The 27,165-nt window shown below is 39.2% G+C and overlaps 3 protein-coding genes across 4 annotated transcripts; 1 reads left to right on the top strand and 2 right to left on the bottom strand.

Annotated features, from left to right (window-relative positions):
* Positions 1 to 9: 9 nt before the first annotated feature.
* On the top strand, positions 10 to 4,678 carry LOC107222679 (nurim homolog). Of its 2 annotated transcripts, XM_046746137.1 has the most exons (4): positions 10 to 385; positions 2,855 to 3,338; positions 3,568 to 3,731; positions 4,263 to 4,678. In XM_046746137.1, exons 1-3 carry the CDS (start codon positions 253 to 255, stop codon positions 3,689 to 3,691), a joined length of 741 nt encoding a protein of 246 aa, XP_046602093.1. In that variant the 5' UTR covers positions 10 to 252; the 3' UTR covers positions 3,692 to 3,731; positions 4,263 to 4,678. The 2 variants fall into 2 exon arrangements, with proteins under 2 accessions (XP_046602093.1, XP_015517626.1); XM_015662140.2 differs by having other exon boundaries at positions 3,568 to 4,678.
* On the bottom strand, positions 4,166 to 22,539 carry LOC107222676 (dynein axonemal heavy chain 6). The gene is made up of 51 exons (XM_015662136.2): positions 22,462 to 22,539; positions 22,259 to 22,387; positions 21,497 to 22,177; positions 21,266 to 21,412; positions 20,957 to 21,133; positions 20,372 to 20,692; positions 20,192 to 20,302; positions 19,923 to 20,059; positions 19,643 to 19,833; positions 19,470 to 19,585; positions 19,217 to 19,362; positions 18,958 to 19,103; positions 18,764 to 18,896; positions 18,534 to 18,672; positions 18,314 to 18,391; positions 18,062 to 18,196; positions 17,797 to 17,982; positions 17,421 to 17,622; positions 17,035 to 17,216; positions 16,659 to 16,882; positions 16,304 to 16,515; positions 15,904 to 16,159; positions 15,596 to 15,787; positions 15,027 to 15,251; positions 14,702 to 14,957; positions 14,448 to 14,638; positions 14,121 to 14,293; positions 13,868 to 14,051; positions 13,611 to 13,782; positions 13,369 to 13,530; positions 13,081 to 13,257; positions 12,763 to 12,959; positions 12,459 to 12,704; positions 12,142 to 12,379; positions 11,757 to 12,059; positions 11,494 to 11,679; positions 11,207 to 11,379; positions 10,751 to 11,111; positions 10,448 to 10,681; positions 10,232 to 10,372; positions 9,945 to 10,135; positions 9,424 to 9,866; positions 9,143 to 9,343; positions 8,202 to 8,300; positions 7,964 to 8,106; positions 7,572 to 7,742; positions 7,008 to 7,187; positions 6,830 to 6,925; positions 6,509 to 6,709; positions 5,367 to 5,484; positions 4,166 to 5,049 (listed from the first exon to the last, which is right to left on the bottom strand). The coding sequence occupies exons 2-51, from the start codon at positions 22,313 to 22,315 to the stop codon at positions 4,820 to 4,822; spliced, it is 9,861 nt and encodes a 3,286-aa protein (XP_015517622.2). The 5' UTR covers positions 22,316 to 22,387; positions 22,462 to 22,539; the 3' UTR covers positions 4,166 to 4,819.
* LOC124295417 (dynein axonemal heavy chain 6-like) lies at positions 22,423 to 26,216 on the bottom strand. Its single transcript, XM_046745366.1, has 13 exons — positions 26,029 to 26,216; positions 25,775 to 25,859; positions 25,447 to 25,576; positions 25,170 to 25,371; positions 24,962 to 25,103; positions 24,643 to 24,882; positions 24,391 to 24,547; positions 24,149 to 24,251; positions 23,891 to 24,098; positions 23,610 to 23,779; positions 23,141 to 23,542; positions 22,788 to 23,019; positions 22,423 to 22,611 (listed from the first exon to the last, which is right to left on the bottom strand). The coding sequence occupies exons 1-13, from the start codon at positions 26,214 to 26,216 to the stop codon at positions 22,423 to 22,425; spliced, it is 2,448 nt and encodes an 815-aa protein (XP_046601322.1).
* Positions 26,217 to 27,165: the final 949 nt, after the last annotated feature.

The raw sequence follows: 27,165 nt of genomic DNA on the forward strand, positions 1-27,165 counted from the left end.
TTAGGCTTATTCGTACCCAGGAATGTCGTTTTGTAACCTGTGAAGTTACATGTAAAGTTCGTGGTATCCGCCGTGTTTCCCCTTCTCTGTATTACCGTACTTAAAATCCCATTACATTGTGCATTGCTGAACGTGCATTTTGTCAAGTGGAGACTGTTCAAAGTAATTTGCGTATACCTATCTGTACAAAGTAGCTGATTTTCATTTCTGACATTGCCAAATTTAGCAGCCTCGTATCAATTCTTGACCGAAATGATCGCAAAAGCGGTGAGCGTCGCTGTGTGCGCGAGCAGTTTCGTTTACACGTTTTATGTTGTATGTAATTTCACATATTTCTTGTCGAATCATAACGAGAATCAAAAGTCCATGCTTCGTACAGCCGAAGGTAATGTAATCATTTGATATACTAACTCGCTACAGATCGCATGAGCTTACATTGACACCGATTGTACGTATGCACAGGGCCACGGGTTATGACTCAAGCTTAAATTAGGCTCAACACACCCCATCGCATACGCAAACATGATATATACCTATATATATGATATGATGCGCAATACGCGTTGCCTCGATTCTTCACACAGGCTATAAACCTGTTATAACTATAGATATAAGCTTGTGCACGCTATCTGTGATTAATGATACTCGTCAATACTACCCCTTACCGACCGAGTTATTTTGTGTATTGCACCAGCGACTAAAATTGTTGAAGACGAACAGCCGTGGGTATGCAATCGAAGCAAGCGACAGGGTCACGATGTGTCGAGGTATGGTGACAATGCCGTGAACTTTTACCGACTCGGTTGTGAGATTAACATTATTGATCGAGGCGGTGATGGTAGGAAATTGCCGTACCGATGCTGCCTACCCCGTAACTCGCTTACCTGCACAGAGTCGCAAAGTCTCAAACGGTCGCTTACCTCGCTTACCAAGCGTCTACCAACCTCTAATCTCTCGTTGCATGCATTTTTCGCAATACAACAGTGTCCATAGGAGATCGATTTTAATCCGAGATTCTAATATAATGTGAAGTAAAACGATACATGACAGAACTATTTTTCTGGCGTATGTGTTGCATGAAAATAGTAATGTGAGGTATCCTTCCATTTCTTACATTATTTTAAAATCGTGGAAAGGTTTTCATCTACATGGACATAATTGCCCCAAAAATGGCAGTAAGGGTAGATGGTGTAAATTAACGCATGACACGGCACTGTATTAATTATGAGATATTTACGACAGGCAAAATATACAACTATTCGTAGAAATTGAACTTTGTAAACGTCTGATTCGGAGGAAAAAGTGAAAAAAAACATGTTTGTTTACTGACTGCCGGGCACCCAGGGTTGTAAATTTTGCAGTTTCGCCGACGGCACGGCCAAAACCCCAGGCTAAGTCTTGGGCTAAGTGCAGTGGAAACGGCGTCTGAAATAAGTTAGTTCTCTGTCAGCTATCTCAGTTTTCGGATATGCTCCAAAAATCGCTATCGCCTGTTTTCCACGATACTCCTCATTTTAAATAAATAATTTTGCTAAACAGTCTCCACTAAATTGAATTCATAGTTTTTTTTTTTTAATTTGGAGCCCACCATCAAATTCCATATAACCCGTTCCGCCAACTTGCACTTTCTATTAATCCAAGGTGTCAGAGTTGGTAATAAATTATTTTTTAAGTTGCGACGAAAACCTTTTAAGTTTTCTATAAAATTCCCAGAAAAACATTGATACTCGAATTCCAAAAAAATTTGGAAAAATGCTTCGAATCAGGACTTTTCATAATGACCAGAGAATTTCATTTAATTTCATATAGTAATTGAAGAAAAATCAGAATATACCATAAAATATTAGAAGAATTTCAGCCAAATTGAATGTCTGCGTCACAATTTATAAGCAATTGTAAAATAAACAGAAACATATTTAGTAGTTGACGTGATTTTACGCGACCTTATCCAAATTATAGATACGGATTTTCGGTGTCAAAAGTCAAATAACACAACTGTCAAATACTTAACATTTCAGCCGCTTGAGGAGGAGGACTCCTCGGATCTAAAGCGTATTTACAAGACTTACAAATATTTACAAACAAATGTACACTAAAGAAATTAATGTGTTACAAAAGCGGTACTCACCTACATACAAAAACATACAAGCGAGAGTAAAACAAGCTCTTCATAATAAATCAAAGCCTCGAAAAACGGTTTGTGGCATTGGTCACTATTGACAAAGTTTTTTTTTTTTTTTTGTCACTTGCATATATTTCTGCGTAAGTATCACTTTTATAATACATCAATTTCTTCGCTGTAGATTCTTTCTAGTAACTCTGGTAAACACATTTTAACATTGAGGAGCCCTCCCCCCGCTCCCGAAAGGGCCGAAGCGTCAATTATTTGACAGTTTTTATACTTGTCCTTTGGCACAAAAAATCCGCATCTTAACATTTAGTAACATTAGGAATTTCAGAAAAAATAAAAAATGTTCTTCACAACTCTGACGTTGATTTTACCATCAAAATTCTGTAACATTCTGTAAATTGGGAAATTTTCCAGTGAATGAATAACGAAATTCCATTGAAATCTGTTTAAAATATTAACATTGAAAGGTATGTTCCTAAAAATTTCCCCTCAACAATTCTTATTACCGCAAGTTCTCGCACGAATACATAATCCGTCCAACAAAGAAGTAAATTGACCATGAAAATTGTAACAGCTCGTTAAAAAACATCAATATTTGAATTTCGAAAACAACCAACAGTTATTATCTCAGTCCATATACAATATATTCGTACATAAAATCTGATGTGACGAAGCCACTGCAGTAATTTTGGGTTAAAATGAGTTGTTCTTTTTATGCTGCAGAAGAATCTGTGGTCGTTGCGACAATATGGACATTGTTTATGGACACCTGCTTGCTGTGCGCATTTATGGTGCAGCATTCCGTGATGGCCAGTGACTTCGTAAAGAATATTTACCGGCGATTAGACATCGAAGAAATCGAACGGAGTGTGTATAACACTGCAGCCGCGGGTGCGATCCATTTTTTAATGAGCAATTGGCGTCCCGTGTCTTGGGCAACAATTTGGAGCATCAACACTTTCCACAGCACATCACTATGGCTGATATTTACCAGCATACACGTGATGGCCTGGCTAATAATATATGGCGGTTGTGTGGTCATGGACATATCCGAGCTTATGGGATTGAAGCAAGTTTACTATAAAATTTCCGGCAGGCAAAAACCGCTGATTATGAAGAGTGAGCAACTCCAACGTTTGTATTCGCACATGAGGCATCCAAGTTTCACAGGCTTCCTGATCATTTTCTGGATTCATCCATTCATGAGGTGAGTGAAGTTGTATTTACTGTCCGAATTAGCACTACCATTACCTCACTGAATTCAAAATATACGGGTTCGGGTTAGATAGTCTCTGTATAAGGTTTGGAGAAGTAAAGGTAACACTATCCTGTGATAATTTCGTTGTGCTTTGTTGAGTTTGTGCTTAATCAGATTATCTCCGATTGAACTTCGACCGATATTTGTTATTATTATTATCTTCAACTCCATATTACAGCGTTGACCGGTGCCTGCTGGCAGGTTTGCTCACAGCCTACATGATTCTGATGTGGACAGTTGACCAGAAGGACTATGAGTACCACAAATCGGTCATGCAGATGAAACACCGAAAACTCCTTTAATCTCCCTAATTTGAGATTTGATGGATCGGCGCACTTTACAGTAAATTGCCTGCTTAGAAAATAAATCATTCATTGTTTATGTTGATCAATATATTCATTTCCAGTACGATCAATAGACAGTACTCGAAACATATAGTTCCACTTCATGTATATGATATAAGATTGATTGGCATTCACTTTTGTGTACCAGCATATTTAAAGTTCTTCAAACCGGCTAAAGAACTTCAGAGTCTGTCATTCTCCAACTGATCTAAGTAGTTGATTCCATGTGATGTTTCGAGGAATTTGTTCATTAATGTTTCGATTTCACCCTGTACAGCAAATCACCCACCAATACCTTAATTATAATACGCGCATCGCATTTATTTATTTATTTTCATAGACTTCTTTTATACCTAAATATTATCTTACGACATCTTTTACGAGTTAGTAACGTCACACGCACATGCATAGTATTAAGTTTTTGCAAACTAATCTCACGAGCCAATTTAACGAACAATCACGTGTATATGCAATACAAGAGCAGAACACATTATTTTAGTTATTTTTTCTTATACCTTGGTAAAAATAGGCGAATCTACTCCTTTCGTTCAGTTTGCATCTGGATGTATTCGCAACGTATGTACAGGATCCGATTGGATTCCAATAAAGACCGGAGACAAAAACTGTGCAAAATGCCAGAAGATCCCGTATGGCACGGACGCAAATTTACGATCCGGTGCAATAACCATTTCTCAGTAGTAATTTTTCCTCATCCTAACCAAGTGTACCTTAACTTATCGTTTTTATATCATAAATTTCAACCTACCTCTAATGTTACATTATTAAGTGTGCAAAATACTTTAGTAGCAATAGTGCAAGTATTTGTCACAGCAATTTGTAACAGTAAATTATACAATGTAAAATGGGTTGAATTGAGTTTTTGTAAAACCCAGAATGTTCGCTCGTCGATTAAATGAGTACTTATGACTTGCGAATGGAATTAAATCGCAGAGGTGTTTTATTACTGTATAACCCCACTCTTATCGCGCGTGAAAAGTTGACAACGTGTTGTAAGTAACTTTACAACATTTTCAAGGAAATGCGTCAAAGTTTCCAAAGTATATTCTATGTAACGCAGGCCCTGCATTAATTCGTGATTTGAATCAAGAGTGCTGTTCCCTTTAAAATCCAGTAGGATTGTCTGCGTGCCGAATTAAGCAGAATTGATACTACGAAATTCGTGCTGTGCCCTGTTGTTGAAAGAACTCCAGCTCGTATGCTCGTCTTGTACAAGGGGCAAACGTATCGTGGATCATTTTCCGGTAATGATGATGTCGGCAGAACGTGCAAAACTGGCAAAGGAGGATTCATCTCACCTGGATCAGAATAAACATGGGGGGGTTCATTACTTGACCAAGAAATTGGTAGGACATTTGACATTAGCATCTGGTTACTTTAAGGGGTCACACCTAGTCAGTAGGCCGAAATTATCGGTTTTTTAAGAATTTTTCAAGAATTCATTACTATAAAAATTTACGTAAATTTGTGCATATACTTGAATATATGTACATTGTGAAAATTAAATTTGAAAAAAATTGATTTTCGAAAAATCTTGAATAGGCATAACCCCTTTCAACGAATTTCAAAGAATTTATTTTGACATACATTTTTTAATTACGAAATGTGTGCTCACCTTTGTTTGCATCGACAAGAACCATAAACTGAAAATCCCATCTACCGGCATCGAGAAATAACCCGTGAATCAGAACTCCGTCACGCGGGAGATTCACGTTACCGTATGCACCGCGTACCTGGTAAAAAATGATAATTTAATTAGTTTTATCATTGATAATGATGTGCGTAGTTCAATCGGTGATATTCTTCAATAATTCGGGTTTTGAATGAATATTTTCCAATGACCGATTTCTGTTACAGCTAGAATAAAATTATTTGAAGGGCCTTCGAAATCTCAAGTGAAAATGCTTATTATCAGGAAACAGATTAACTACGAAATAAAGATGTACGCATTAAATTGAAACAAATATTTTTCAAAGAAAACTACAGTAACGTTGAATTTTCATTTCGACTTTTATCCGACGCAATGATATTTAGTAAATAAGTAGATTCGTGGATTCGAAAATTAAGTAGCTTTTCGTAATTATTTTCTTCGCGACAACAACTTTCAGTTTTACTTTAAAAAATATTTAGCATTGTGACACGTGCAGTTTTACAAATAGTGATTTATACTTCATCGCATATATAGGGCTGATCAGCCACTGCAATAAAATAACGAAACTCAAATCCAACACCTTTATAAAGATAAATCACACGTGGCAGCGTTTTCGTAAATCATAATTCCAGGGATTATTGTGAGGTCGCCAAAGTTCGGGTAAATCAGGATTTAGAATCGGAATTAATGTCGTAGCGAAGTGTCAATACACTGTCCGAAATATTTAACTGAACAGAATGTCCCAGCAGGTCCACTTTATATTTTTGTTATTTCTTACATTTCCGTTAGTGAACATGACATAAATTTTTCGCGATTTTACCATTTAAATTGTAATATCCTCATTTATTTTGTGATTTGCAGTTTTTTTTTCACGTAGTAATACATTAAAAATGGTTAAACCAACTCAAAAATTTTAGTTGATCAGCTGGGATATTTTTTTTGTAACCGTGTAGTGGTAGAATTATGTCTGGCTTTCAAATGACTACTAGTTGATATTTAAGAAAATATTTGAAATTCAAAAAGTTTGAATACGTAGTCCAAGTGAAATTGATAGATCTTTTTGAAAGAAGGTTATAAGCTAAAATGATCGAATGAGAAATGGCTACCTCTTTATGATGTTCTCGATGAGCAGATTCTATCAATTCTTGATCCAATACAATTTTGGTAGGAGCAAAATCTAGTTTTAGATGATCTATGGGGGTGTTGTATTTCCGGGCATACGTTTGCAACATTCCAGTTATAAATCCTTGGGGAAATGACATGCCTGATATCCAGAATGAAATCGGCATTTCGTGGTACAACCAAGTCTGTTAGACATAATTGGGTAAGGAAATTGAAACACTTTATAAGGATCATAGTTTTATTCTGAATTCTGAAAAGAACTATCATGTATTTTGAAAACTCTTTACAAAAATCGTGCAACTTACGCAAATAAAGTCGGTTCGCAGTTCTAAATCTCTTATCCAGCTTCCCAAACTCTTTAACGATGGATACACGTTTACGTTATGCCACATTTGTGGAACCTGTAATGTACGGTAGTGTCGATCATCATTTACGGCTTTGTCAAAATACATGTGTTTGCTTGTTGATGATGATCGAATATACTTGATTGTTGATAAGAGCTCTGAAGACCTTCTCCAATTCATCAGACATTACAACGAATCCTCTAATCGCCCGTTGAAGATTGTCCATGGAAGAGTGAATTTTAGCCAAAAGTTTGTTGAACCTGTCGACTTCGTGTAGCAAAACTGTGGTAAGTGACGGAATTCGACCAGCCGCATCTTTCTGGACGAAGCATGTCAAAAGTTTTTGTGATAACAACAATTACTGATATTCAATTCACTGCATTCCTCTTATAGTCGTGTCAACATCGTGAAGTTATATAATGGAGTGATTATCTAACAACATAATGGTCCGTTGTCCGCTATAGTTTAATGCGCATGTGCTATAATCCGATAGAATTTGTTTGTCAGGGTGACCAACAGTCGTGAACGTAGCCTCAAAAAGTTTGACATTTGTCGCTGGCAGTGTATCCAACACTAACGGTTGGTTGTCCTGACAAATAAATGCTCTCGGATTGTAGCGCATGCGCATTACACTACAGCAGCGGACGGACCATTATTTCTTTAGGTGATCACTTTGTATATAATGTGTAACGATCGGAATTACTTCAAGATGATTTGGGTTGCATTCGGACGCGTCAATCGATAAAATAATCCTCTCCATCACCATGTCGGCCAGTTCAAAGGCTAGTTCTGAGCTGGACTTGCCTTCGCCAGCTGTACTGACCCTTGGTTGTACCTCCATAATCGTGTTTAGAACAGTTTTCGTCTCTCTGAGCTGAAATTGAAGTGACAAATGGCGGTTATCTGTCAATTAAACTTTAAAAATGTCGGTATTGCGTAGTTTTCTCAAGTTACAACCATTCTGTGCAACGGTTTTGTCAAATGTGGTGAAAAAACATTTGAAGCTTCAGGTACAATTCAGTTATCAATCCATGATTTAAGGACATCGGTTCAATCGATCTATTACGTAATTTGCCACTAACTCTGTTAACTTACCTGATACGCAATGTTGGCATTTTCATGCATGCCGAAAATTTCTGGATCTTCTATTATTGGAAACCCTTCTACAAAATCTTTGTATTCTTGAAGTTTTTTGTAGTTAGGGCAGTAATATGTTCCTGACAATGAGTATGTATAATCTGAAAATAGTTGTATCAGTATCTGATCTCTTTTAACTAAGGGTTACAGTAGATTCTTGGAAGAAGAGGAAATGTTTAATTTTAATCATGCAAACCAGGGTCTAGCGTCATGGGCGAAAAGAACCCCTCCAGAATCGTCTTGAGACAACGTAAGTCCCAATTGTCAGTAATTCTTCCACCGTATGTTATTTCACCTTAAACGGACACAACGTAATGAAAAGACATACAAATACTTTTAATCGAGTTTAACTTATCTCATAAAATCGTTAGATTTCTATTCAGTAAATAGCTATGGCCAAGTATCCATTTTGTATGGTTTAAATTAGTAATGTACGATTTAGCCGATCAAGACAGTTAACTTGGCTAATTAACTGAAACTTGAATAATTAACAGCTAACTGAAAGTTAGCTTGCCAAAGTAATTAGCCAGTTAAAGCGGTAATTGACCGGTCAAACCTAAAAATGCAGAAAATCAATATGTAAATGAATTTTTCACCTTTTAAATTCGAACTACTAATTAAAATATCACATGAATAGACATTTGTCACTTACAATTAGAGAAGTTTTTAAGCAAATCTATTTTTGATATTACTAATAATATACTAGCTACAGTTGGGAAATAATACGTATTAAATTATTCCAAAATACGCGGAGCTCAGTAAGTGACTTTGAAAAGTTGACCCAAACACGTATAACGATTTCACGAACGTTAATTTTTATTCTTAGCTTAGCTGATTATTATTGATTGATCAACTTTTTAGGCACCTCAGACAATTCGATGGCAATAATTCTGTGAAGTCAACATATTAAAACTTATCCTAGTTGCAAGTATGAATCTGAAAAGTGTAAAATTTATTTACTTGTCGATCTTGAACATTTTTAGGTCCGTCTAAGCCGATCAATCGACTAACTGTTTTATTTCAATCAGCTAATTGCTTTAGCCAGCTAACTTTCAGCTAATTAGCCTAGTTGACTGTCTTGACGTACAGCACTAGTTTAAATGCCAGGTATGAATATCGATGCGATAATGTACGAACCTGTAATGTACATTAGAGCGTCCCACGGAATTGTTCCACTCGTACAGAACATTTGCAAGTTTAACAAGCAACATTCACGGTCATTAGTGTTGAATTCGTATAATATGTTCCATCCTAAAGGGCCAAACTTTTTTCGTTCTTGAACAATCGCATGAAAAAAACAAATCCCAAATACCATTTTCCTCCACTGTGTTCCCAATGCTGTGAAAGTAAGAAATCAGTACGTATCTAAATTTGAAATCATTTATTTTACGGGCTTACGGTGACACGTTATGAATTACCATGGTTTTCAAAGAAATCTTCTTCTAGCTCAAACAACGATCTCTTAATATTGGCCTTCAAGCCTTTGGGAGGTTCGTTCGTAACTTTAACCGAGTTTTGAAGGATGGATACGGGAAAAGAAACGCTCGGCATGGAGCTCAGAAAGAGTCGGAAGTCCTGATGTACTTCTTCAGATTCCTCCGCTATGCTGATCACCAATTTCTCCATACTGAGCATCCACGAAGTGGCCAAGTGACAATTTTGTAAAAATATCCAATAGCCTTCTTTAGTGCCTCTGATCACAAGCGCCTCGGCAACTGGACCTTGCCCTTGGCCTAGCGAAATGGATTCTATTCTATCTGTGAATCCCATTTCAGCAGCGAATTTTTGAAAAGCAGCGAAAGGATCGGATCCAGTACTTAGGACAAACACGAGTGGCGTTGTCTTGGATGTATCCGGAAAGCTGAAATATCGTAGAACTATTTCAATGATATTCGCTGGAACATTCATCCTGTTCGGTAAAAAATCACCATGCACTTACAGAAGCTGAAGAGAAATCATTGGCGATTCAATAAACTGTTGGCCAAGGTTTTTTTGGACGTATGCCGTAACACCAAAGATAAGTTTTTCTTCCTTCATGGCTTTCAGTAACATTAACTTCTCCATGTCGGTCAAGATCGAATTCCAGTCATTTGCTGCTTTCGTATTGTTACTGGGAATTATATTTATTTCCTAACATTGAACCATGCGCGCATTTGAGACAAGGTAATTTTTCATATACGCGGCAACGCTGCATTTGTCGTTAAACTAAAATAAAATACACCTTACCTGCTCATTCGTACCGATTGAAATGTTTATTTTCGTGAATGCATCGTCCGTCAATTTTTTAAATTTCGCAAAATTCTGTGTCAAATAAACAATGCCATTCCACATGGGGTCGGTCAGTGTTGGGTAGTCCGGCTTTTGAGGCTATCAAACGGAACACGATGTATTAAACAGTTCAAAATCTTGAACACCAGATCAGTAAGTCCACAAAATACTAACTGCTGCAAATTGACCAGGTCCATAAAGTAAAAAATTCCATTCTTCGGGTTTGATGATCTGCGCGTTCAAATATATAGCGACGTTGAGCATGAAGCTAAATACTAGTTTATGCCTTTCGAACAGACCTCTCGAAACGTTAGTGTATATAGCCGTTGTAATTTCTTCGTAGAGAATCAGAAGTCGTTCCTGTAGGTCGGAACTCTTTGGACTGGTTTCGATGACTGTGTTAAAAACCTGAAACATTCCTGTCGTCACATCATCTAGCACACGCACCACAATGAGGACACCAAACGCGGTACTCACCTGGTTGAAATATTTCAGTGAAAATTGGTACATCGGATCTATCTCCCCCAAATTAGCCACCACGAAGTACAGTACCGATCCCCTCGTTGATACCGTCCGATATTTTTCTCTAGCAACTGTTATCTTCTGCTCGGTGGCCTCCGTTTCTATCAGACGTGTCGCTATGATTGCCGACGTTTCTTTACTGTCGTTTAGAGTTTCGATTAGTTCCTCGTTGTCCAGTATGTTATCTCCAGAACTGAACAGCAAGGATAGAATCTTGTCCTCGATTAACTGGAGTTGTCCCTTGTCGGCGTTAATCTTGGCGATCAATTCATTCCGCAATTTTTCGAGATCAGGTCTTTCGAGTCGTACGACGTCTCTGAGTGAAATTCCATCTTTGTTAGAATTTAAAAACATGGGTTTTGTGCAGATACAGGGATGCAGATGGGTGTTCATACTGTCAAAATAACTCACGCGAGCAGTTGATCCTCGAGACCTGACGGCGTGACGGTGAAGTTCACTATTGTTACCTTAATACAAATTTCCGGCAAGTAGTGCGGGTTTGCCATTTTCGTGGTAATGTATAGTTTGAAATTTGTGTCGTATTCCACCTCGCTGTCACCAATCCGAATCAACAATCGTCCACCCTAAACATTTGAAATTTAAACCGTGCGTCTTAAGTGCCTGATGCAATTCCATAATCAGCAGCTTAAGTCGGACCTTTCAAGAAGAAGAATGAGAGTATAGTCGCGTATCATTACCATTATGTATACTTGCTTCAGGAGAACGGGTTCCAAACTAGGATCCAGTATCTCTCCAATTTCCTGAAGTAACATCGGTGCTCCAACCCTGATGCAAGCTTCCATAATTCGCATAAAGTTTGAATCGGTCATTTTGCATATCTTTAAATTGTTCTCACGTTCCATGTTACGAATCCACCTGTTAGCCTGGGCGTGTGGTAAACAGAAAATTTTGTAAATCATCGAATCGTGCATCGGTATGTCAATTGAAATATCGAAGAAACCTGTTCTTGAGGATCGATCATCAGTGGCCATTTTCCAGCTTGTGTTACCAATATCGCATTTTCCGTACTGACTTGATCTCTCGGCAAGCCGAACCCGTTCCAGCATCGAATTTCATACGGGTCAGCCAAGACGGTGATTAAGCTGAAACCAGGGGTGATAGGCACTTCCCCCCTGATGCAACTGTCAATCCAACTGTTGAGTAACTCCTCTCTATAGACACTGGTAAATGCTCCAAGGTATGCCAATGCTCCAGCGGCGATCAAGATATCACCAGTCAGATTCTGGATCTGTCTGTCAAAATCCTGTATTCAAAACATAAAGTCATGAAAGTTTTCGAAGTTCATTAACGTCATGCCAAGGGAATGGAAGTTTCCTCTTTCTCACTTTCATTAATTCTTCCCATCGGATTTGCTCGTCTGCAAGAGCCGACGTTAAACGTCCAGATCTATTTAGTCTAGCTTCAGCAAGTGCCATCTGATATTGTAGTTGCGCCAAATTGTTCACAGCCCCGTCAAACTGGGCCTGCAACTTAGCGATCTTCTTCTCGACCTCTGCCAATTGTTTCTGCTTCTGTTGCAAGACTCCTTCAATCACCCACAATTCATTTTGTGCTTGTACCAGTCTGTTATTAAAATGTAGCGGGAATCACTTCATCTTTATCAAAATCACACTGAACGTACTGTTCTTAGAAAGATGTTTACTTTATTCTTTTCGGTTCGACGATCCTGTACAGTTTCGCATAGCCGTCTATCGCCCTGACCCATATGCAGATGGATTTACAGACTTTACTTTGTTTGGCTACGAGTTCCGGTACAAACTCCGGATTTGTTACGTACTCCTGCAACTTCTTCAATAGCTTGTCGCTTATATCGTCTTTAGGATACTGCAGTAGTCTGTCTAAAAAGTGGACATCTGACAGCACTAGTTTCGCTGATGCCCAGTCAAGTCTGTGGAAGAAGAGTAATGCGGGTTGGATGTCAATTAAAATACTAATTTTGTTCATACTTTTCTCCTAGCAGCAAATCCACAGCTTCCATGACAAAGCGAACCAAATGTGGTGGCTTGTTGAAAACCTTTATCTCGTTGATATCGTTTTTATTGAGTGACTCGAGCGCTCGTTTCGCCTCCTCTAAAGCTGGTATTGCAGCTTCAAGGTCCTTTTTCGCATCGGCTTCTAATATTCCCATTGCCTCTGCTTTAGCCTAGGCATGGCATAGATTTGAATGAATCTTACAGCTTATCAGTAAAGTAAAGATGATCTTCATATTTTTGGTTCGAACGCTCGACTGTGTTAAGTAAAATCTATTTTGATGAATGAATTACTTTAGCTGTGGCCTCGTCCGCGGCAACAATATTTCTTGCTTTGTCGGCTTCTACTTGTTGCTTTTGCACGATTATAAGTAGTTTAGACACTTCTTCAGAGCTGAGCTTTAACTTGGGTGCCAAAACAAGTAGCTGGGCTTTCATGTCAGAGACGGTTTCATTCGTTTCGAACAGTTTCTACGAAATAAAATTTATTGATTCAACATGTTTATCAAAAGAAGTGGGCGAAAAAAATCTGACATATATGTATATGGTTTCACGAGAAGATTTCTTTGATACTGTTAGTACCCTAAGTCCATTTGATATTCTGTCTTTTGTCATCAAAGTCTTCTTCTTCTTAGTATCCAATGTGGACGCGTAGAGCTTCAAGAGCTCCAAATAACTGCTAGGCGTGGTGTAATACTTGCGTCTGACTTCGTTGAAAAACCGTACAGTCATTTGTTCTACACTCTGAGAAACGATCGAGTTTCAATGAAAATCAGTGGAACGCACAATTCAAAACGTAATATACAACTCTTCAAAGAAAGTACCTCGTGCATAAATACACAAATCGTAGACAAAGCGGGAAGCATAGGAGCATCAGCCCCCATCATGGACGCAAGTGTATTTTCAGCAACCGAAAGCAAGGCTTCATCAGGCCACTTTGTGTACCAGTCGATGGTACAGCAATTAACCAGTGAAGGGAACATGCGACAACGACGCCTAAAGATCAACCGTCGATCAGCATATCATGTTACGTGACTTGTGATTACAACAATTTGGACCATCATGTAAATCTTCAGTGTACCTAAATGCGTCGCCAACAGGACTCATGCACAACATGAGATGCAAGTGATTCCTTACTCTACCGATGAAGAATCGGTATATTTCATCCCTGGCCGTTTCTGCAATTTCAACCAGCTTAGCTGCAGGTCTGGTTGCAATTATGGCCTTTTCCAGTTCATCAGCCTCGAAGAGATTTGGGACTTCGCCTGTAACGATGTCGGTAAATAATCTAGTTCAATCATTTTTTTGCCATCTTCAAATTGTCTGCAACATACCCGAATTCAGTGTGTTATTAATATCTTCCAAGAATTCTTCAACCACGATCTGAGTGTCAGTGAAAAGAAACGTTGCATCGGTAGCAAGAGAGCCCGGAGAAAAGTAGAAACGCCGCAAATCGTCGTGCCACGAGTTTATGTCATACCCGCGGCAAACTTCTATTTGATAACATCTGAAACAGTGGAATTCATTCCGTCTATAAAATTTGAGTTGTTGTTTCTTCGAAGTTGTTTCTTTTTGTGAAATAGACTTTCTTTCTCACCTCGATTATAAAGGCTTTGAAAGTAGCAATTGGATATCCGAGTAGAAAACAACAGTATACTAACGGATAACCATTAACATGAGACGCCAGTTTTGTAAGACTCTGCTTTCCCATGCCTCCGACACCGACTAACAATCCATTTCCTCTCTCGGATCGCAAGATTCTGGCTAATCTACACAAATGTTCAACAGCGTCCATGAAGAATATGATGTTCATCTCTTTCACTGTGGCTAAGCAGTAATCGTCCAAGTAGTCCTGTAACGTATCACCATGGTGAGTGAACCGGTGAATAAGAGATATGAAGAATGCTCTCGTCACCTGTAGGACCACTTTCAGCTTTGCAACATCCGTGATTTCTTGGTAAATCCTGTTGTCCTTAGCAGCACCCACCAGCATGAAGTCTCCGAAAAGAATTATCGGTGGATGTTCTATGATTTCCTCCTCCGGTAATGCAACGACATCTGTTCCGAATGTGCGTTTACACATATCCGTCATTAGGCGATAGAAATAAGACTTGTCTTCTACGTTGATTAACCGATCGTGAAAAACGCGCAAGCATTCGTGGTAAAATAATCTGTCAAAAAAGGGGTTTACAATTCGTTAGAGCCTAGTTTGGATACTTCACGTGCAAATTATCACCTACCTAAGGATTTGTTTCGCTTCTCTTACATCGGATGAATCAGCCTGTAATATGCCTTGGAAGCACTTTGATAAATCGCGCAAATTAAATACGTAATGACTCTTTTCAGGTGTAGGGAGCAGATCAATTGCTATTCTATCGTAAACTTCAACAGCAGCTGTGACTATCTTGTCCCCAACGTCCATAACGGGTGGACAAAAATCTTTCAAAAAACCTCTCATAATGGCTCTGTGGAAAAACAGTTTGTACATTCATTGGCAGGAACTCATAATATAAATAATTTTTCAGACCTCACTGTATGACATTTCATTGATTCTTGGATGCAGAATAAAGTTTTGCATTGTCAAAAAATGCTTGGACACGTTTTCTCACTCCTTTGGAACTTGCAACGAACAAATACTAAAGACGCCAGAAACTTTTTTTTGGCAGTACGATTCAAATTTTGCGTTTCGAGATCAACCAGAAGCATCTAGCTTATTGTAAGTTATTCGTTTTATCAATTACTCGGAAGAATTTACACCTTTGTGCCAGATCTACCTGATAAGCTTAGATATTTTCTGATAAAAAAATACCTGAATATTGCTTTTAAAGATCCTTCCGTTGGGGCTGGGATGACTAGCATTCCAAAGTGTCTGACGAACCTTGGAGTCAAAATATTCCTTCCACCACCAGGAGGGGCACATGCGCATGACAATACTACGTCCTCTATTACTTTCCAAAATAACTTTTCCCTATCATACAGACCTCCAAAGTCAAGAAATTGTCTGTGAGGATAACAAGTTCTTTAGCGTATAAATGGCTCTAGTAAATTGATTATATTTTGACTGGCAGCAATCGAAGTATCACTAAAGAAATGGTGAACACTTAAAAAAAATCGTACCGGAGAAGTTCAATCGGTGGTTGCGATCCGTAAGTGTCCAGCTTCGGCATATTCACATCATCGACGAACACGCAAACGCGTTTTCCGACCGGAGCTCCTAAAAGAGCTTTCTTTTTCTTCTCCAGTTTAAGTTCAAGAATCTCTTGCGTACGACTGCTACTTGTTTGTGCTGAGAAATTCAGTATAACTGGAACCCACGATTCAGTTTTCTGCAAATTATTTAGCACCAGTTTCGCGATTACTGATTTTCCAATACCTGAAAAATTGTGAGCTCACTTGAAATTGAATTCGCTCGTTATTGGGATCATCTCAAATATTAAAATTTGATTGAAAATATAATCGAAATTAAACGGAAAATGACGAAAATAATCTATAAAAATGGATATCTAAAAGTACCAACCAGTACCGCCGGTGAATAGAACGGCCTTGTTGGTTTCCAACAGTTTTTGCATGATGTAAGAGAATCGAACTGTATCTATTGTGGGTACTAGAATTTCGAAAAATGGTTGTTCCGGATTGTAATTGAATACGGGTAATAGTTTTATCCACAAATCCATTCGGCGACCTTGAACATTTATATAGAGGCTCCAAAGATCCCCACTTGCTGGTAGTCTAAAATTATTTCAACACGAGAGTGAGAGATGCATGCAAAAATTTGTCTATTAGAATTGGGTCTGGGGAGACAACTTTTTATGTTCAAGCGACAGCGGCAACTGCCTATTATACCCACTGATACTTCGAAAGCTGTGCATTACCGTGCATCAGGATTTTCATCAAACTGCTCTTTTACGAATGTTTCGAATATTTCTCTCGAAGTGTCTATAAGATTTCCACCAACGGACCAAATAAAAGAGAAGATGAAGGCTTGCGTGAGGAAATGTTTGGTCCGTGATTTTTCAACTGTTCTGTCGATTGAGCCTGGCTCGTTTAAAATGCTTTCCATCAGAGCACATAGCATGTTAGCCTTGCTTATGTCAACCTGTTGAATATATTAAAATTATATTAGAATGTCCGTAGTTTAAGATTTAACGTGATATCATGTTGAAAATGATGAAAGACTGGACAATATGCAATTTTGTTGATTCATCATGTACAGTCTAGCGAATATTCTACTTTCTGAAATTGATTCACCTGATGAATAGCGTGCTCACAATTTTTCTTAAAAAATGCTAATCCAGGATCCATATAAGTGGTGAATAGTTCGAGAATTTGATCTTTAATATCATCGTTGACTATTCTCCAAGGAAGCTTAGAAACCCAGGTCTTAACGTATGGTAGCCACCGAAGCTCGGACGGATCGAGATACACCATGCCTATAAATAATATTTGTATCAGCATAAGCCACCCAGCATTTGAAACTTGAATAAATTTGAATCAAGTTATTTCAGCACGAATCACGTCGTATGTTGTACCCCTACTTGCTGTATGATATTGTTTTCTTTTTTTGTTACCCGAGTTCAAAATACCTAGAATGTTCACAATAAACATTCATTCGAGTATCTTTATAAGACGCCTACCGCATCTGCTGACTGTTGCGGGAGAAGCCTGAGCCAGATCCATAACTTCGAATACCATGTGCACATATGGAGTAAATTTTATTCGTTCCGAATTAGCAAGGCACAGCATCTTGTTATCGTCTAATACTGTATTCATGTTCTCTATCCACACGGCGTCTACTGGTCCATCGCAAACTACCCACTGATGGTCCTCATTTTGGGCCTAAGACCCAATAACAGTTGAGCAACATTCGATGGTTACTCTGTATCTCGACTACATTTTTAATACGAATTGTGTTGTTAGAATTAAAATAATCTGGTAGAAAATCAAAAGTTCAAATGCTCAGATAAAGGCACAAATAGATCTTTGATCTTCTTTAAAATGGCTTCTACTAACCGAGCACGCACTGCGAACGATAATTCCTAGCAATCCGTCGTGCCACTCGTTCGATAAGGTATTCACTTCCCCATACAATTCACCAATTGTCACAGACTTGGGGTTCAAGGTGTACATGTGCACTGGTTGAAAGTGTTGCCCAATAACGCCATTTTGGTAGAGTCGTGTCAACGTATCGCATAACGTCTAAACAGACGTTAGGGCGTTGGAAAGGAAGCAGAATGGTTACGAGTAAAACCAAAACCCAAACCGTCATTTCATTTACTTTTAAAACAGTTGTTTTCCCGCCACCCGTCGGTCCCACCAACATAACTCCATGTCTTACTATCATAGTCTCGTGTAGTTGGATGACTTTCTTTATCGAACAAAGTTCAGGTTGAAGTCGGGCTTCTAACATTACCTTCGGAAAAACAACGGGATCAGAATCTCATCTGAGTTTACCATTCTAGCAGAATTCCGGAAGTAATCCAAGAAAAATATTAAAAAGTAATTCACTTTAACAATACATCACACGCACTCTTATGGTTGTTTGCTGGAATACGCCATAGTCCTCTTCTGGTATAACGACACCAGGAAAGAGGTCACCAAGTATGCCCTACAATGAGACGAGACCTCTGATATTTCATCAGAAATACAGGTTGAAATGGATAGAGTTTTGAAAATCTCGATATTATTTTCTATTATTCAATAAACCAGAAAAATATTCTACGATTATTGATCCAAGGTAAAATAATTGCCTGAAATAGCTCGGCATCATCGGCTAAAAATTTCGGAAGGTTGCTGTCTCGCAAAGCTCTTATTAACACGACATCTTCTTGTTTGTCTGGGTTTTCTCGTTTCAGACTTCCAGCCATCACAAGGACACTTTTTACAGCTCTTGAAACATTACATACAATGCATAGTGACTTGAAGACAGTACTAGGATATGTACTGACATTCGAATGCTTTGGGACAGTGCCGTGCTTACCTCATTCCAAAATCGTAGTGATCCTGTTGGGAAAGTTGCTCGCTACAAAGCGTGTACATCAGTGTCATTTTTTTAGACAGTGATTTCGATGACTCAAAACCCTCGGAATACAATGTCACCTCCGCAATTAGTTCTATAAATGTATGAAAACTACAGTTATTCTGTTGAGAATGATTCAAGGATCAGTAATTTACTGTAGTCTGGAACCATCATGGATATGGGACGGAACAAAGATTTCAGATTGTCCGGCAATTCCGTACGGCCAGCATACCCCGGATTCATGGTTATAAAAGCGGCACATGACATGACTAGCTTTATTTTTCGTCCTTCAAATAGAAATCTGAAAAAAATCAATATGCATTTTACTTCACATTCTTATCAGTATTTGATGTTCTGTGCCTTGACAATGAAACAAAGTTACCATTGGATTGACCGTTTATAATTCAAACTTACTCTTTGGCTCTAGCTACCTTCGCATTTCTTATAGTGATCAACTGTTGCGCTATTACCGAAAGTACTTCGATGTCAATTCGATTGAATTCGTCGAAACAACACCATGCACCGGATGTCGCAAGCCCGGAGAAGAATCTGCCCATCATCTGTCTCGTTAAAGAAAATTGTTGAAAAAAATTGTAATTCAAAATCTCTTTTTGCAGTTACAATTATTGCGGTGGTCTCATAAAAAGAAATATAAATGGCACTTTACCCGGTAATCAAGTCCCTCTGAACAGTTGAAGACTACACACTGGATAGCAAGAGCTTTTGCCAAGTCCTTGGTGGTCTCGGTTTTTCCAGTACCCGCAGGTCCAGCCGGAGCTCCACCTAGAAACGATTCATAATTCGCTCGTTGTCGGATTCAGAAAATTAAATCCTATTCACCGAGATCCAATTGAAGAGCCCCCATAAGGCAGAGATAACATTTGTCTGTCAGCGGGGTGATCACAAGCCTTCTCTGCGCCCCGAGGTATTCATACCCGTACAGATATTCCGCGCTGCTCATCCTCGCCAAGCAATTATCTACTTCGTCGTCCCAGTAGTACCGGAGTGCTTTCATCCATTCGAAATTCGTGCTGATTAAGGGTAATCGACTAAGCGTATCAGAATTCACCGATCATGTCCGTAATGTTCAATTGGAGAGTTTCACATGACTTGGACATACCTGCTGCTCACTTTATTTTCAACCAGAATCGTTATGGTGTCCCTTGCGTGAACATCAACAGTTATCAGATTGATGATTACTTCACGTACCAGCCTCGGCAATTCCCCTCTTACCATAGCTGCTAGTTGATTCAAGTCCTAGCATGGAATTTACGGTTAAATTATACAAGTCGGGAGTGGCTGACAAAATTTCACTGCATAACACTTGCGACAGTTCTTCTTCTAGCGTTGAAAAAACGTTTGAATAAGCGTTAGTTCACCTTAACTTACCGAGTAAGATTTTTGTTCGAACGATTGCATAGCATTTTCAACGTTGACTTTACCATCGAGAATTAAGTGAACGTTTCGAGCCCAGAATATTTGTGATACTGTCAAAACGATCTGAAATAATGTATGTTACACAGATGTCGAAGCAGGCGGATCTTTCTCCGGGATTATCAATGGTTTAACCTGTGAAGGATGTGCAACCAAGAACATTTCTCTTCCTCTGTGATGAAGATCGCTTATTGCCGCTTTCATCCTTCTCTTTAGCGACAAAAACATGGATGCCTCAACCTTTCCTAACCAGTCTTCCACATTGCCGCGTGCTTTTAATCCCTTTCCCAACTGAACTCTTTCTCCTTCGGGAGATATCATCGCGTTGATGTCTGTAGTCAGTATAGTGTCACTTGTCTCGGCACCATCTTCAGGTGGAGCCGTAGCAAACTCCAAACGATAAATTGCGTCGAAGCATTTCTGCAAGTGTCTTTGTACTGCGTGGGGATTTCGGGTCTGGATTCAGAGAGTGAGTGGGTAATCAATTGGGATACATTTATCTTCATCGATTGTGACATTCAGTCCTATATTTTAGAATATCGATGTGCGACAATTTTCCAACGGCACATACAATGCATTCTGAACATACTCGTAATAAGTAATATCTATATCTATACTATATCAGCAAAGATTTACCTGATTATAATCAACTAACATGGTTGCTTCAAACAAATTTCCATTCATACATTTGTAATATGGTTGCTTCAATCTACTTCATACCTGTGCTAATATTTCAAGCAGTTCATCATTCGACAGGAAAAAGAAACGTGGAAATGCGATACGCTTTGTTTCAAGATAAGCTTCGAGACATTTTAAGATCTGATCCAAGTTTCTGTTATTCTCCAGGAACTTCTCGTACAAACCCGGCTGGCAACACGATTCAAGCGCCAATGGCATCTGCAATGAACGATTACTAATCGGTTGGGTTACTTGATCATTAACGGCAATGATGTACAAGCATAAGTTCAAGGGTGTATTTATGACAACTGAATTATGCTAAACGCGTACTCATTCGTTGGGGTTCAATACCTTGGCTGTTTTTCTCATTATGTCTTTCCACGATTTGTCAACTACAATGAAAAGCTTCGATTCAACGGGGAGTTGGCGTTGAATGTCTGGAGCGGAGAATATGGACTCTAAATAGAGCCATTGCTGCTGACAGTACTGCCAAGCATCCTAGAATACAGTATAGCAGCATAGTTCGTAAAATTTAAATTTAAAGAAGGAGAATACGGAGATGGATAATTATTGTAAACATACCAGTGTCTTCCAAAATAGATCCAGTTGTTTGACCCAGTCTTCCACTCGTGACTTAATCGGACCAACGTGACGTGACGCGACGATAGTCTGAATATTGATGTTACTTTCTTCGAGAATAGCCTGGACTTCTTCTAAGGATCCGAGTATAAACACATCCTTGGATTCCTTGTGCGGAACGACGAGAAATTCTAAAGTCTTCCAGGATTCTTCAACTCTTTTTAACAGTATTTCTAAACCGAATTCCGAACTGGCCGCCGCGGCAATTTCCATCAGTTCGGCGGGATACGAAAAAACATTCAGTTTTTCGAGAAGAGTCAGTGTGACCTCTTCATCTGCTGTGAATTTGTAGTTGAGTAAGCTTTCTATTTTCTGCCAATGACGAGTCTTTAGGTTTGGGTTTCTGAGGAAGCCTATAACTGGCAGCTTGTCCTTTATTACTTCAACGTCTTCCTTCAGCTTTGGCACGATGTTGTTCGGTGGCAGGCCTTTTTCCAGCATTGCGATATTTTTCACGTTACGCGAAGTAAACGACGTCATTTCATCGATATTCAGTGTGTCGAATGGTACTATGTGCCACTCTTCAACCGCTGCCGCCCACGTATCAACGGTTTCCCACAGTAGTGTGCGCAGTTTCACTTCATTCGTTACTTGCTCAAGCATATCAAATCTCGTCACTTCCACCTGCATTATCACGCGCAGGATAACAAATTACTCGTATCTGTGGTTGCATGAATTGAGGAGACCAAAACAATGTTTCAGTACCTTAAACGCCTTCTGGTGATTTCGGTAGGTGTTTGCAATGCTTGCACATTCAGTCATTCGTGCATTGAGGTTACGCAGAGTTGCAAGACAGTGCGCAGTGTTGCTTTCCGCGTCGAGTAGCCAACCTTGCTGTCGAGTAAGAATATCACTATGCTTTTCAAACGTCATTTCGTTGGAAGGAAAATTTCATACGAAAGACTTACAACAACTTCGTCATTAATTTCCGAAATTTTGTCGATCAGTTCGTTGATGTCAGACTGAAGCTGCGCGTTGAAGCTTGCTATCAGGTTATCTCTGGCCACAAGTCGTTTCTCAACAGCTAAACGTAAACTCGTAAACTGTACATTAATACCCTGCGAGGAAGACATGAATATGAATTAGTGGTGAGTTAGCGACGTCTGCGCATAATCTAAATTCTTAGTATAATACGTGCACGTTAATTCATATTCTTGGCGGTTGTGTACGGTACGCATAACTTGATTATCCTCAACCTGAGCTTCGTATCAGAGTCTAGCAGCTCAAGACTTACCAGATAATTGGCCATGTCTTCGACAGGGACGGTAATCCGATACTCTTCCATGATATCGTAGATTTCTTTTGCGTATTCAAGCTGGGTCTCCATACTGTCTATTTTCGTTTGCGACTTGTCGAGGAATTTAATGTACGCCACAAAGTCGTCCGTCGATACCGGATCAGCCTCAAGATAATTTATCGCGTCAATTGCCTCCATTAGAACACTGTCCACTTTGGTTTTTCCGATTCTGAAAATACGGAAGGTATAATAAACCGTAATTTCGTTGCGGGCAGCTGAATGCATTTCGCAGTCAAGCGAACACAATGGCTAGCGATTAGTGAATGTGAGAAGTCGAAGTTTCTACTAACGAAGGCAACACTGATTCTAGCACGGCTATTTTTTTGTTGGGTGCGACTAAGGCCATTTCCTTGAATCTGCTTAACGTCACGTGGAAAAAGCCCAAATTTTGATGTTCCGCAACTTTGCTGATGGTTTCAATCTCTGCCGTGTAGCGTATGAACCATTTGCGAAACTGTTCACACAGAGTTTCTCTCCGCATAATTTGATCGTCAGAGGTCATGTCATCTTGGTAAAACTCTTCGATTGGTTTCAACCGTTTCCAGTACAGTTTTACAGCTTCCATATGCTGCCGAAGGACCTGATTGAATTCCTTTTTCACAACCCCTATACCAGGATCTTGTTTCAAGACCGTCAAAATTTCTGGTGGCTTGCCGCAAAGTCGTTCTTCAATTTTGTGATTAATCATTGGCCTGGAATCCGTATACCAAAAAGAAAAATTTATAGATATTGGTGGTGAGATTATCGCACAGTTCTCACCTCGTGAAAGGATAGAAAAACGGATCGGAGAGAAGCGGCTTTATCGCATCTAAATTCTCTTCCCACAGGTCGCACACTGTTTGCAACACAAAGTAAAATATCTCTTCAGAAGGATCAATGTTTAGCCCGGTTTCGATTGACACGGTTAAACTTGTAACGAAAAATGGGCACTGAAAGAGAATTGAATTCGATACAGCAGACATATAACAAATAGCACCATATGATTTGAGTGGAATTTTGTCTCACTAAATGTTTTAAGTCTTTCATGTTAGAATTTGTACCTGAGGCAACGTTCCATTAAAATTTGGTAACTCTAGAATAGCTTCAGTATCGGAAGACTCCAAAAACTCTTTGGATGGTAAAAACTGATCGTACACACTCAGCACGGTGACTATTTCTTTGTAGGTATTATGCAGCAGAACTTGCATCATATTTGTTTGCATGTAGTCGATCAAATGGATGAAACTTCTCGGTGGTAAGAATATCTTGCTTAAAATTCAATTTTCCAAGCATGAATTGTAATGAATCCGCATACTTACCACGAGAGACGGTAACATTTTTGTCTCTTACGAGCCTGTTCTATGTAGCTCATTTTCAAAACTCCGTCCTTCGGGATTTTGAATTTCGCCCCGCTGAACTGACCTTCCGAAATAACCAAAAATATCCTATTACCAGGATATTGTACGCAAAACATTCCTCACTGAACACTTGAAGAATATTGATCATACTATGTTTGTGTTGAATTATGGTACCTGTGCTGTAAGCGATCAGTTTACGTTACCAAGTTTCCCGTAAGCTGTCTGTTCTATGGTAACATTCGAATCTTCAGGCGTGTATCCCTCCTTCAAAAGAGCGCCAAGGCATGCGTTGTTTACTATATTTACAGCCAGCATCCTGAATTCGTCCAATTTACCCCGTATGGATTCTAGTTTCGCGAACTGAAAATGTTTCACGATTGAGTCCAGTATAGTCAGTGCAACGTTCGATTTCCCCGACTCTTAAAAACTTTCGAAACTTGAGGCTACTGTATCACCTGTGCTTCAATGAACATGAAGAGAGGAATTTTCTCAATTGCGGAAAAGTCGTTGAATGACGAGTCCAAGAAGACCGCGCACATTGCTTTCACTTCAAGGAGTGCTTTGCTCAAAATTGGATCAGATATAAACAGGTTTTGCTCCATGTAGCTTCTAGCCTCGAGGAATTTCGTCCATGTTACTGTCTTTCTCCAAACGTAGAGCGCTTTCCATGTTCGGTATGTTGTGAATGTCCTTATCTGCAGGAAAAGACACCATTGCTTACTCGTTTCGAAGCGAGGGCCTTGAAGGCGGGTTTCTCGAAGCACTTCAACTCGCCCTCATCAGCTTCAAGTAAAACCGATACTCCCTCTCCCACAGTTCCATGGGTGTAAACGACATTTCATCGGGGCTATACTGCGTCACGCCGTTCACACTTATCGTCATGTAGGTACGCTTGAGTTGGCCGTATGGGACAATCCTGAAAAAAGATTACACGCATGACTGAACGTCCGTCGAAGGTATTTCCACGCATGGCTTGGCTTACTTCAACGCGTATGGGGTGAAGAACTCGGAACATCGGTCAACGGCGTAAACCATGTAGAAGAAACCGAGTTTAGGATCATTTCGCAAGTTGCTGATTAGCTCAAGCTGGTCGGCCACTTCTGGCGGTTGACTCAACGGACTCTTCTTTCTAAACTCCGCATCATCCGCCTCTTCGACGACCTTACCGACTGGCCTCACATCGACTGAAATGTATCATCGTCACCAGACGTTAGGTCAGGATGACATTTTTCTTACCACTGACGAACGTTTCACCCTACTTTTTACGGTCTTCAGGACAAGAGTACTGCCGTCAGGTGTGCCGCTAGGTTTTCGTTCCACTTCTGGTACATCCACATACGGTAAGCATACTCTTTGAAAGATCGCTTTCTGCTGATCTCTGAACCCGGTCTGGAACAGGATTTTTACGGTTGTACTGCACGTCAAGGATACTAAGATTTAATAAGACCTTTACAATTTCTGCTTTCAATTTTCAAAGCATGCCCGTGGAAAGAATTTAAAAAATGTGAAACCCTAATTCGTCGTAGTAGGAGGAGGTCCAACACCTGTGCTTTGCTTAATGCGTTCGATAAATATCAAAAATCTTACAAGGGGTTCTGGTATTTCTCGCTTGTGTTCGATCTTTTCCAGTACTTTCTTATGGGGAATGTGGAATGGTATTTCGCCTTGCCCTCTGAAATAATTTTTATGAGAATATAGTTGTTGCAAAACCAGATTTAAACATAGTTATTCAGTCGGATTCGGATATCAGAAATAAAGTCTCTTAGCTTAGCTGCAATATATTTCGACGCTATTGTGACACGTTACGATGTACATCTTTCATGGTCGAAATTTCTTCTCACCTTTTGTAACTCTTCGGGGGCTTGAAAATCAGGTGATTCACCATGCTCTCAGGTTCAACATTATCCGGAACATTCACTAGTCGGCTGCTAAGGTGAGATAGACCGGATGAATCTGACGATAATTCTGAAGAATTAGATATTCTACGGAAGCTGTCGTCAACCGGTATGTTTTTCTTGCTTTCCTGCATCTTTGAAGAGTTCAAACTTCTTCGGGAAGTTACAAAATATCACTCTTTTTAGTCGTATCACTCTCTATTCTCTGCCGTGCAAAAGCTGTGTTTATACGAAGTGAGTAATTAACCTAAAATAAAAACAATTCAATTATGCCGTGTTCATGTTGCACAGGAATATAATTGCAAACGTGAGCACAATGTTACACATAAATTCCACTCTAAGAAGTTTGCAGGGAGAAAATTGCTTCGAGAGCTTTTATGCAGTATGGAAAAGTTATTGCTCAGTTTTCACGCTAGCTTTGTAGTTGATGTACTCAACGTGAAATTTTGAGCTTTTTCTGTATCTAGCTGCTATTGATGAATAATTGCCACTGATGGTAATACCGAAACCCGATGAACAACTTGATTTTCGGTTACCTGCTATTTGCTAACTGAACCAAATACGGTGCTACTCTTCATGACTTGTGAAATAAAAGTCTTCCGAGTCGAAAGAGGCTAATCGAACAATAGATTGGTATGGGTATTGATTTAACAGATGAGCACGGACATTCGATAACTTCTTTTTAAAGTTGGAAGACCATTTCATAGGGCTGGTAATATTTTTTTTTCTCCATTAGTGAATGACAATTCATCGTAAAAATGTTTCAGGTTAATTTAATGTTCTTTTTTTTCCGTCTAGCTTATGAAAACATAGCCAACGTGATTGAAAGTAAAAAGAGTTTTTTATTCAACATGTACATTTGTGCACAAAAATTATTGCCTGGAAGCCCACAAGCGACGATGTAACGCATGCGATTGATATGCATACATGGTCTGACTTCACGAGCCTGTTGACCACCTTGGCGAATAATCACATTCCACGTGTACAATAAAATTGATAAATAAAGATTAGAAGCTGGTTTCGTTTAAATTTTACTTTTGGAATTCGCGTTCACCCCACCGTCATATAGATTTTTGAATTGCG

The sequence above is a fragment of the Neodiprion lecontei genome, chromosome 7 (genome assembly GCF_021901455.1).
Source record: "Neodiprion lecontei isolate iyNeoLeco1 chromosome 7, iyNeoLeco1.1, whole genome shotgun sequence".
NCBI classification, from domain to species: domain Eukaryota; kingdom Metazoa; phylum Arthropoda; class Insecta; order Hymenoptera; family Diprionidae; genus Neodiprion; species Neodiprion lecontei.